This window comes from Hippocampus zosterae, chromosome 2 (assembly GCF_025434085.1).
Source record: "Hippocampus zosterae strain Florida chromosome 2, ASM2543408v3, whole genome shotgun sequence".
Lineage (NCBI taxonomy): Eukaryota > Metazoa > Chordata > Actinopteri > Syngnathiformes > Syngnathidae > Hippocampus > Hippocampus zosterae.
In genome coordinates, this window is record NC_067452.1 from 31032361 (window position 1) to 31044506 (window position 12146).

Genomic DNA, 12146 nt, shown 5'->3' on the forward strand with positions numbered 1-12146 from the left:
TTGCCCACATGGCTGACTGCTCTTCTCTTCCACTCAGGTGGCCACTGCTGATTGCAGCACATGTATCGGTAGCCTTGAAGCCATGACAGCTGCTTCCAAGCAATGCTCCTTTAGAACACTCACTTACGTGTGTAGTTGTACAGGTATGTACTGCATCCTTCTACTGATGCAATTTTTATGCTCTTGTCTCACTGGGAATTTGATTTAGCAAACATTCAGTGGACTGCTTCTCATCCCACGCCTCCTCCACATCACATTGTCCAACTGTGTGGAGTCATCAGGAAAAGATGAGTAGCTTTGCGAAGAGCTGAGACCAGCAGCAGGTGGAATGCTTTTTTATTTTTTTTACACCTGCTTAAAACATTGGCTGGTGTGTCATTTTTGGGTCAGTGTCTGCAAATTGAATATGAAGATCACATCGGATATAACAAAAGAGATAACGGAAATTGTAATTGTCCAATTGTACTGATGATAAAGTTACAACATTTGGAGTTTTGTTGAATTTGAAGACAGTATTTATTTATTTTACCTTGCAGTGAAAGTTTCGGATTTACACTACTTCCGGGTGACGTATGCGGAAGCAAACAACCATTTGGAGTGACGTAGCAGGACAATCATATTACTCTGAACTCAAACGCACTTTTCAACTTAATCGAGTTAAAGTAAGTTACAACACTTACAAACTGTGTTTAAACCTCCATTTGTCCGTCTTCCGGAGTAAGGTGGCTTTGCGGTGATTTTTTACGTAATAACGAGCTGTCATGTGCTAGGTGCTAGCATAGATGTGAAAGTTGATAAATTTGAACACATGACTTTCCCCAACACTATCAATTTTCTTTTACAATCAACCCCTGTGGCGTTATAGCTATTGAACGAAATGTCCGTGCTACTTAAGTAATTGTTACGCTTGTTGAAAAAGATTACTATTGAGGTAATCAGAGTTGTATTTAGTGCTTTCAACAAATTGCTTCCGTTTCTTGTCATACTCAAGAAATAAATGGAAGCAAACCACCTCCCCGCATGAATATAGCTGGAAGGAATTCTTTTGAATTCTAGTCACTTTTATGGTTGTTGTATTATTTTCTTTTGATGTGTGGTTTGTTCGATATTTGGTTTGGTTTGTTTATTGAACATAAAACATACAGTAATAATTTGACAGAAAATAAGGTAAATAAAATAGTAAGAAAGAAAGAATTCAGTCTTCATTCAACAGTTATTCTGTTCAAGGGAGTATAGTTCACATCTTTGAATCATTTTAATCTTCTATTATTATGATTTCCTTTTCTTATATCAGTTATTACACTGAACGTTTTTTTAAGAATCAAGTACAAACTAAAATTAATTACGTTATAGAGATGAATGTCATTTGTTTGGAGTTAGTCTCAGCAATCAGTTTGTTTTTCATTGCTTGTTGCCTCACCTTGATTTCTGTAATTCTGTGACTGGTTTTGCAGGGCTGTTACATAACATGTCTACAAAACACACAGCCAAGCTTTCACGGAGCAACAAGAAGAATGAACTGGAACGTAAGAGAGACGAGCGTGCAGCACGTAGGGCCCTCGCCAAGGCCCGTAAGAATCATCCTCAGGATGACGATGAAGGAGCAGAGTTTCTCAGTTTCTCCACTCAGCTGCAGGCAATGGGGCTGAAGCTGAGAGAGGTCCCCGGTGATGGGTAAGTCACTGAATACTTAAAAGAGAAAGAATTATCTTTATTGTTATGAACATGTTCCTCTTCCTACTCATTCTTGTGATGTGTTAAATTCCCATCACCATATTGAGCGAACATACACGAATTGTCGCACACACTGGAACATGGTGTGATTTAACACTCGGGGTGCAGTTCAGGGTATCTGTCTAGCTCAAGAACACCAGAGCTGTGGGTCGGGGAGAAGTTGGGGGGCCTGTGTTCCTTCACCGCATCATCTCCAGCTCTGTCTGACCACCAGTGGCAGGAAGTACTTTATCAGTAGATTTCTCAAGTATCTGAACCTTTTGAAATTCATTTGTCTGACTACGTTTTATTTCTAATCCCTGCATCTGAAAACAGAATGCTGTCTTGACATATGAGTTTAATTTGTTGATTGAGCACACTTGTCAATCAAAACGACCACATCTCAAAATTCTCTTTCTCAAAATCCAGGATATTTTGTGATTGAATTTAAAATCACGATGAATACAACAATTGTGTATTGTTTACCTCTGCATCTGTACTTTTCTATTTCTTACTTTGTCAAAATGCTTCCTGCAGGAACTGCTTATTCAGAGCTCTCGGAGACCAGTTAGAGGGTCACTCACGATCTCATCTGGAGCTACGTCAGGAGACTGTTCAGTACATGATGTCCCATCGACAAGATTTCGAACCTTTTGTTGAGGATGATATTCCCTTCACAGAGCACTGTAAGAATATGACCCCATCATTAACATTGCTGCATTGTATGTTCAGTCAGGGTTTCCCAAACTCAGGATGCTCAATACCCAGCAAGAGGGGTACACCCTGGACTTCTCCAGTGAATCGCAGTGCACATAGAGACAAGCAGTTATTCATAATCACATTCAGACTGATGCGCAATTATCTTCATTGAGCTAAAATGTGTCTTTTGGAATGTGGGAGGAATTTGGAGGACTCTTGGGAAAACCCACCGAAGCACAAAAGCAAACACACAGAACCTTTAACTGTAAGGTAGACGTGGTATAAGACCGAAGGTAGACATTTCGTTCCTCTCTGAGACACAAAAAGATCACTAAAATAGATCACGTCACCCTAACGTTATCATGATACAGAAAACAAAATAAATAACTGCGATAAGCCTCATGATTATTGCAACAAAGCCTTTTGAAATTCAGTGAGTTCCTCTGTGATGATCATAAAAATGGCTTTTGCAGTGTGTTTGCTTTGATCGGCAACTGAATAAAAATTAACTCACAACCAATTTTGCATCCCAAACCTTACGTGATATGCGTGATATGAAAAGACAAAATGTATATATACACATTTGTTCCTTTTTATGCATAGTATCCAACCTGGCGCAGCCTGGAACATTTGCAGGCAATGACGCAATCGTGGCTTTTGCTCGCAGTCAGCAGGTGAAAGTGGTCATCCATCAGCTGAACACACCACTTTGGGAGGTGAGGCCATGACTTTATTTACTTACTTTTCAACTTTTTTTAACAACCATATGTCATGTCAACAGACTATCTTAACTATTTCGGTTATTTTTTTTAAATGTATTCTAATTTTTTTTAAATGTATTATAATTTTTTTGGGGCTGTCAGATAAATGGTACAGAGAAGCAGATGTGTAGAGAACTACACATTGCGTACCGCTACGGGGATCATTACGACAGCGTGAGGCGCATCGGCGACAACTCAGAGAGCCATGGTCGGCTACGCATTCAGGTATATATTGGATTTAAGTGTACCGTGATTAATATTGCACTCCCAAACACAGCGGGCACACACCGCCTCCCTTATAAACAGCCTTGCATCCGTTTTTTTCCCTCCCTGAGTCTGGATGCCCTGTTGCACCATCGTCCCTCAGTCTTGGTACTTAACCCCGACACCTGTTTTTCGGCAGGTGACTCACGATTGTCGGAGGAAATATCGCTATGTGTGCCGGCCATATCAAGCGAATCACTCACGTTCAGAATACTAAGCACACATGGCGATTATACCCAACCCCCCGTCGTGTGAGATGTTCCGAATTCTAAATATCATCCAAGGCGTTAAAAATGTGTGGAGCAAATTTAATCGGTATGGTGCTGATGTGGTTTTACTTATGCTGCTCGCAGAACTTGCAGCCGCAGCAGTGGAAATTCGGGGATGGTCAGAGAGGCAGACAAGAAAAACCTTCACCAACATCCCCAGAATCCGGCAATGTGATACTAGCCTCCATCGAGAACCGAGGAATGCAGGGTCAGAGAGATTACTGTATGTTTGTCTCGTTGGCTGCAGAGAACATTTGCAAATGACGGACAACCATTAAGAATGAGAAAGATGCAAGAAATACTGAGTAAACACTTTTTGAAGTCTGTTCTACAATACCAGGAACATTAGTGTCTTCTTCAGTTGATGAGGAGAACCTGTTCCACCTGAATGCAGCCACCATAAATTGGTAGGGACACAGCTCAGTCTGCGACAAACCAAATATATTTGTTTTTGCAAAACATTTAGGGACAAAGTCTTTACAAAAAAAAAACATTGGGTGCGCAAAGTTCATAAGTACACAGCCGTTCCAATTACGGAGCAACTAGCGTTCTTCGGAAGACCATACTTTGCAAGTTCACCAGACTGACCATATTCTGCGTTCTTGAAATTGAGAAATGGCCGGAGACATATTCAGGAAAATAGCAGCCTTAGCATGAGGACTGTAAACAAGCCACCGTTAGTCGCAGCTGAAGCTATAACAGGTCAGCGTGAGCATACAAGGGTGTGCTTGCGAGTGCACGAGAAATGATTGACACATGGTGAGCCGCACCCTCTGTCTCTGATTCGTTGTTTTTCCCCATCAAGTGCGGTCGTTTTCTTGCACATCAATTTAGAGTCACAAGATGGACCAGAGAAAGCAGACTTTTCTTTTTCCCCACAAATCATTTTAATCTTATACTACTGTAAGGTCATTCTGACAGTTTTAACAAATACAGTGATTTTGGGGGGGGAGGGTTTAAGGGAGGGGCTTTTAAACACTATCAACACTATATATTTCATCTTCAAAGAAGAACATTCAACAGAACTGACTAACGATTTAGACAGTTTTGCCATAAATAAACCTAATGCAGATACAATAGTTTATTAAACAAACCTTGCGTACAAGTTTTGGTAAGTATTGAAGAAAATATACTGTCTTGCTGGCCACAATCTGGATCCAAGGGATGGAGGTCCAATGAACTGAGTTCACGGTAAACAGGTTTAAACAAGAATACATGAATGAAAAGGAGGTCAGAGAAACATGGACGAAATATTTTTTAGTCCTGTCAGTTAAGTGTGAGGGAACACGAGTATTATTTGACATGATGTATTGCTGTACAGACTTGACATTGGGATTTTCAAGTCCTTGGCTTGAGGTCTTAGTGTGTGTGTGTGTTTGCGTGCGGCAGGCTGTATTGCCAACTACTTCCACTGTACTATAAGACGAACATTACTGACTTAAAAACGATTGAACCGAGTGTTGTCTGTCATCGTCAGGTGCCCAACAAGCAGAAAAAAGAGGAGAAAAAACAAAAGAAGAAAAAACATCAAGAGGAGCGAAATCGACTCAAAGTCCTCAACAACAGAGTGGATCAGAACAAGAATCTACCAGAGGCTGTCACTTTGATACCAGCTTTAAACACACTCAGTATATGAGACTGTCACGTGGACCAAAAAAAAACTGCTGGTGAAAGATGTTTTTCCACAAGGATTTGCACAGTCAAATTTGATACGGAGTCCCAGTGGGTGATTTTTCCACAAACGTTAAGGGTGCCTGGACACGTGGAGGGAGCATCGGAAAAGACACACCAGGACAGACCTCATTTTTGAGAGTTCCTTGTGTTTTCGTCAAGTTCAATCCCTGATTTTGTTAGCGTTTGTGTGTGCGCAGGTGTGTGGTTACAGTTAACACACGATTATTTAATGAAAGATTTGGGGGGCTTAATCTGCCAGACTGACTTAATTTTGATTCTCTGGATCATTGTTTGTTTCATCTGAGCAAAGGAGTAAAAAGCAAGAGTCGGACCACAAATTGTGATGCTCCTTGTCAAAAGTACTCAAAATGCAGACTGTATATTCTATATAATCTATGTCATACATTATTAATTTATACGATCTTATTTTGTTCACAGTTCACAGCAACACAACTGAGCATTACCAAATGGTTGCCAAATGTTGAAAAAAAAATAAAGGGTGTAGACCCAAGAGTGTTTGCCCTTTATTAACGCTACAATGGCATTTTTAGAGATAGGGTGTGTGTTAATGGGGAAATCAAGTTTTTTAAAAATCCTTTAAGGTAGTATATTTTATGTGCCAGCAGCAGTCTAAACATGACATTGTGTTTGTGGAATTTGTATTATGCAGAAAAATCCAACCGTTTTCATCGGGTGGCCATTTTGCCACCTGCTCGGGCTAGGGTAACGACTGTCACAACTCACTTGTAGTCTGCGTTTGGTCATATAACATTTGCAAGATGAGACCTTCAACCAGTAATGGGCCCACAGCTTTTCATCATTGCCACGAATTTTATGTTAGAATGAACATAAAATTCACAACCTTTACAGGCGATCTTAATTTTCTCAACCCGAAAATGTTTCTCTACTTTGTTCACAACTTGTTCTCAAAAAGGAGCTGAATGGCAAAATGAATTTTCCATTTTTAAGGACAGCCACATCTACAATTCTGCAATTTAGAATATTTTCTTAATTGGGCCCTAATGACTGCAATGAATAATTTAAGGTAGAGTAACTTGCATGTTCACACAAAGAAGTAGACGTGGTTGATCATGCAGTGCCTTTGGCTCTAAAAGAAATTACCGGTAGCCATCAATGTTTTCATTTTCATAATTACCTTTCTTCAATCAGGACATTAAAATTATGAAAATATATTGATGCAATGATCAAACTAATATTTATATATTATTTAAAATCTGTTTTTTAAATTGCATTATGCCCACAAACCCATAATTAGGGTTGTGGCGACTGCGGTGTTGTAACTGCATGGTTGTCAAGTGTAATGAAACGGAGGACATGGAACCCCCCCCCCCCCCCCCTTGTGATGAAACAACATAACTCACTTATCCCATTATTCCGGAAACATTACCTAATTAGAAAGTATCGACTCTTAGAGGAACCATGCCAGTTTCATGTCATTGGAGATAAGAGTCATTGGACTGAGAGGTGACGTTAAACCTTGTCGCCCCACTCAGCTAATCTAATTTGCCACCAGCACAGAAGATTGACCAAGAATAGCAAGTGGAGTCTGGATCAGGTCAAATACATCGACACAATTTGGAATGTCAGGAAAATGGAATCTAAGACGACTTGCATTCAAACGTTCTAAAAATTGATCCCCAGTGATCGGATGTTGTGATTTCCTAGGAATGTTGAAGAAGTGACAAGTTGAAAATGTAAACACTCACAGAGTTATAGATATCACATGTTGCATATTGATATTTGTTTCCTACCATGGATAGTTACAATTATTATCTGTCTTCAGATAAACAGTCGACAAATGTCATTTACTTAAAATAACAAAGGAAACCAAACTAAAGTTTGGGATAATAAAATGAAAAAATGCCACTTTAGGAAATAAATGTTGACTTTATTAAAATGCCCCCAAAAAATTGAGCTGATGAAGAGCGCTGGTGATAAAAGACAAAGTGACAAGAAACAATCAATCAGGTCCAGCGTCATACTTCAAATCTGCTCTTGGCTGAAAATAGGAAGTCATTCAGCATCGTGAAGGTCCCTCCTTGGTCTGTTCTCAAAGACACCTTTCCAAATGTTGGCTTTCCTCCATTTTGACTTTCTTTTGTCTTTATTAAAAAAAATACAAAAAAGGACGCATCTGACAAAATGAATACGTTTTGTAGGTCAGAAATCCTGCCGAATGTTTTCCTTGTTCTCGTCGCCCTGCTGCTGTCTGAGCTGACCGATTTCGTTTTCTAGATGTATGATGGCCCGCTCAATCTCATAGTTCTTGCTGACCAGCGATACCCAACTGTTAGGAAGAGAAAATGCACCAAAAGTTAGCCTACCGAATATAAACGAATAAAATTCAATGAAAGACGTGCAGCTTGTCACATACTTCGACTCCAGTTCTCGCAGTTTGGCTCCTCCGGCTAACTGGTCATTTTTACGCTGCCAATTCAAATCTTGAATTTGTTTCCTGCGTGACAGAAGTTACATGAACTGATAAACACACATGTTCATTTATCTTCACCAGAGAGATCTTTTTCAGGTGACTTCACCTGAATTTCTGCAGTTCCTTTTGAGCCACCTCGATCATGAAGGCTAGGTTACTGCAGGAGGAAAAATGAGAAACGTCCTGGTTAAATTGAAGCCCAAATTTTTCAACAGGACGCGGTTACCCATACGTACTCGTTGTAGACTTTCCAAGCGTTGGTTCCGTACTGTGACATGAGCTCCAGGTTCTCGATGCGAATGGCCTGGTGCTCTAACTGGGCCATGGAGTTGTTCACACACTCCTGCCAAGCTGTAATGTCATTCTTTTGACCTGAAGGGGGCGCTGGCAGCTCATACCTTCAGAGGAATGGTGACGTCACTTCATGAAAAGTCTATGAATGGTTTCTTCTGCTTTTGCTCGTCTCAGTGATGGGGACAGGGGTTTAAATATGAAATCCCATCAAACTTCATCTAGAAATTCTGTCTGCTAAAATCGTGGGCAGCACTTTTTTTAATGGCCTCAAAACACCAAGTCCAGTACAAAATGATTGCTATTTCATTTGTGGCCTAAAAACACCTAGTGCGGTATATAATTATGGTAAATATATGCACATGAATGCTTCAAATTGTTTTAAAAAATTGTTACCTTGCTGATGGGGGGATATGGCATGCAGCTGCTCATGTTAATGAGGTGCTACATTAGCTCACTACCTTTTTATCATCTTGGGATTTGATGCCATTTATAAGACCTCAACCGACAAAAAAAATAAATTAAAAAAACCAACAACATCAACTGTGTACTATACCAAAAAATATCATGTCTGAGAGAAGATCTCGCGCCATGAAACAAAACCATAAATATAAATATGTAGATACGAGATGCTCCTTTTGAGTGAAGCTAATGCCCATGCTTGCCATTACTTCTGATGAAAGTTGTCCGTCCCAACATGGCCATCACATCAGTAGGTCTACTGGGGTGCTTTATCTTACCGGGACAACGGCGGCACACCACGGTATTTTGGATAGCTGCCTCTGTTAATTGCACCATCGCACCAGTAAACTACAGCAACTAATTTTGGAACTTAAGAGTCCTCCTATTGGCCAGAAATGTGGGTATACATCTTTGTCACCATGTTGATAGTTTAACCTCTTGGTGAAGATTTTTAAAAAATTAATAAATAAAAAACGGCGAAAGTTACATCGTCTTCAAAAATTTAATCCAGGTATTGTTTGTCAGAGAAAGTTTTTTTTTTTTTAACCACAACAGTGCAAAACTTACCTCTTCATGCTAAGGAGGTCCATTGGTTGTCGTGCTGCAAGGCGATCAAATTCATTCTTCATAATTTCTGTCTAGAGCATGAGGAAAGGCCAGGTTGGTATTTTTGGCACTGCGGAAGCTCAAAAGATGATTTTCGGGACCTAGGGTGTTTTGTCACCTCAAAAGCAGAAAAGTCAGGAGTTGGCAGGTAGCTCAGGTAGTTCTTGGTTGGTCTGTATCTTCTGGTCTCCTCCTCTACTAATGCTGCAGCCTGAGAAACACAAATAACATTTTAGATTAAATTAAGTTTGGGTGATGAATTGATTTATTGATTCAAGTATCTGTCTGATTTTGTTTTGTTGCATGTGCAGTTTGATGTACATTGCTTACAAAACATGGCTGTGAACAGAGGAGCTAGGGCTCTGAACACATTTAAAGGAAAAGACCCTATCGGTGACACGTGTCCACTTCATTTATTGGACTTTGATGTCCACTTTGGGGAAGTTGCCTAAATGAATGAGAATATTCCGAGGAACAAAGGAGCCGGTTGAAAAAAGTAGTCAGTGTTGTCACTATTTTAAGTGTCTTATCCAACACATCTATTTTTCAAAAAGTTGTAAGCTACCGGGATGCCATCTGAAAGAATGTAAAGTGTGGTAAAACGGGGTTGTGTAATAGGCACACTATATTCTGTAGATTGAACTTTTCAGAATTTTTGAGGGCGATAGCTCCTCCAACCAACAGTGCAGTGTGTCGGAATGTTAAATGTCAACTCGGTTTTGAGTTTTTAACATGTTTCCCATAATTGTCATTATGTATACAGTATATGCCACTTTACACTGAAAGAATGAGTGCCGAGTGCATAGAGTCCATTCCTGCTATTATTTTGTGTCAATAAATCATCAATTCAATAATGCTGAACATTTCAATTTCCAAGAAGTGATGTTAATTGGTACGTTGCAAAAACAGTAATTCATCAACATGTTTGAAAATGTTGTGCTACAAGGTACAAATGGTCACCTTGCCTCACTGATATACCATTCCATTTTAGAAAAGCAGTTACGGATTCTCTTAAAAAAACATACATGTTTCTTCTGTGTGAAAGGTAATGGAAGATGGGGAGTTGGGGGCCAAAACCATACTAATTTGGAATAATGGCTTTTGGGGCAAAGAAATAGTGATTTAATTCAAGAGATTCGCCTTTTCTCTATGCTAAAAAGAAACACAGCCATTACAATCCGGTATTAGATTTTTTTGGGAAAGCACAATTTTGAGGTCACATGGTTCGGTCCTATCATATGCTGTAGGTATATTTAAATTCTATGGCTTTTGTGTTAGTGTTGGATGGTGTTTACTATTTTTATGTTATTAATGCATTATTTTAAATGTCTTCGTTCAGTAATTCTATAATAAATATCAGTTATGTTTCATTTAACTAAAACAGTATGGTTAAATAAAATTGAGTTTAGCATGCGACAATGGATCCGGTTCCGCCATTACTCGTCACCCGATTTTTGTGTGATCGCGAAGTGTGTTTGAGCTCCTCTCAGAAAATCACACTACGGTTGGTTAAAAACGGGGTTTCCGTGACTAAATTGAGAATTTCCCCATTGTGAGACAAATAAAGGTTTTCTTAACTTATTATTACATATGACGTACAGTGGAATCCCCTTGATCACCTCGATCTGATAATTTGCATGCAGCACGTAGATGTTGCTGCAGTCGCCGGTTGAATAACTCATCATATTTAACTGCTTGACGGGATCAAAAGCTATGGAGTACATTAATGAAACTCGAATAATAGCTACCTTAGCACATGCTCATCTTAGCACATGCTCATAGTTGCTCTTCGTTTACATTACACCAGACTTTACTCACGGCTTCTCTGACACCGGCAGCATCGTAACCTTGGTCAAAATAAGGTAATGCATCAACAAACACTTCACCCGCAACTGAGGCAGTTCCAGACATGTTAATCGAGACAAAACTGTTCAATTAGCAATAAGTATCTTGTTGAACTACGCCAATTTTTTGACGTCTTAATACTTCCGGTTCTTTCTTCTTCGTCAACGTCTTTTCATTTACTGGTGGATTACATCTCTGGTGCATGCCGCCACCTACTGCATAGGACACGCAAAGAGACATGGCAGGTTATGCTGGCAGCATTTTCACGACCCAAGTGACGGAACACACACACTGTACACATACACGGTATAAACACACCCTTCCTATTCAGTTTCAATCCGTATCATATGGATAGATAAATGGAAATCTCATCCGATCACGCAGCAGTGCTTCTTCCCTTTAGTATATTGTATAATACACAGGTACTCTATTCCATTCCCCTTCGCTTTCACTCCGCTGTCATCTGTGTTCCATGGGCCTTCCGTGGGAAAGTTATATCATCATGCCAAGGACCAATGAAAAGGTGCTTCCTCTCCAACGTAATAAAGGACAACACTGTCTCAAATGAATTCGACTCCAAATGATTGGTCTCAGCTGGGGGAGCAACTACTAACAGGTATCCACGCCTTCAGAGTCTTCATTGGACCTAGCACACATGCTTTTGGAGCGTAGGAGGAAGCATGTGCAAGCATGGGGAGAACATGCAAACTCCACACAAAAGACCAATCCCAGATTCAAACCCACAAACTCGGTACTTGAGGATTTGATCGTCCATCGTGCTCATGCACATTTGATAATAAAGTTGTATCCAATCCAATGTCCTTTTCATCCATCCATTTTTATTGTTATTTCAACCTTTCTTTAGTTACCCTAATTCTCAATGGGAAAAATCTAGAATAATGCAAAATACCTGCAAAATCAATTAAAAGAAGAAACATCGCGTCCACTTTTTTATGCGTGTGAATAATTGGATTGTGATTATATTTGTTTTGTTATACAAAAAGCAGTGATTTTCATTTTATTTCTTTTCATGTGCTCTTATATGCTACGCTGTATTCAATCACCTGACAGTAAATAGTTCAGTCTTTCGTGGACATGCTGGTGTGGTGT

The 12146-nt window shown here is 39.7% G+C and overlaps 2 protein-coding genes across 7 annotated transcripts in view; one reads left to right on the plus strand and one right to left on the minus strand.

Moving 5' to 3' along the window:
* The first annotated feature begins 534 nt into the window (after window positions 1-534).
* On the plus strand, window positions 535-6179 carry otud3 (OTU deubiquitinase 3). Of its 3 annotated transcripts, XM_052059821.1 has the most exons (8): window positions 535-662; window positions 1455-1674; window positions 2251-2399; window positions 3016-3128; window positions 3276-3398; window positions 3791-3914; window positions 4047-4113; window positions 5184-6179. In XM_052059821.1, exons 2-8 carry the CDS (start codon window positions 1469-1471, stop codon window positions 5311-5313), a joined length of 912 nt encoding a protein of 303 aa, XP_051915781.1. In that variant the 5' UTR covers window positions 535-662; window positions 1455-1468; the 3' UTR covers window positions 5314-6179. The 3 variants fall into 3 exon arrangements, with proteins under 3 accessions (XP_051915781.1, XP_051915782.1, XP_051915783.1); XM_052059822.1 differs by lacking the exon at window positions 4047-4113 and having other exon boundaries at window positions 5184-5964; XM_052059823.1 differs by lacking the exons at window positions 3791-3914; window positions 4047-4113 and having other exon boundaries at window positions 5184-5964.
* A 1089-nt stretch (window positions 6180-7268) lies between these two features.
* bcas2 (BCAS2 pre-mRNA processing factor) overlaps window positions 7269-12146 on the minus strand; it is a 69453-nt gene continuing 64575 nt past the window's right edge. For 2 of the 4 annotated variants that reach the window (XM_052059836.1, XM_052059834.1), the window contains exons 2-7: window positions 9310-9402; window positions 9153-9223; window positions 8069-8230; window positions 7939-7989; window positions 7776-7856; window positions 7269-7688 (exon numbers count right to left, since the gene is read on the minus strand). In XM_052059836.1, coding sequence (XP_051915796.1) covers window positions 7562-7688; window positions 7776-7856; window positions 7939-7989; window positions 8069-8230; window positions 9153-9214 — 483 coding nt within the window. In that variant the 5' untranslated portion in view covers window positions 9215-9223; window positions 9310-9402 and the 3' untranslated portion in view covers window positions 7269-7561. Of the gene's footprint in view, window positions 7689-7775; window positions 7857-7938; window positions 7990-8068; window positions 8231-9152; window positions 9224-9309; window positions 9403-11009; window positions 11212-12146 lie in introns of those variants that run through there. The other 2 variants (XM_052059833.1, XM_052059835.1) reach the window with 2 other exon arrangements.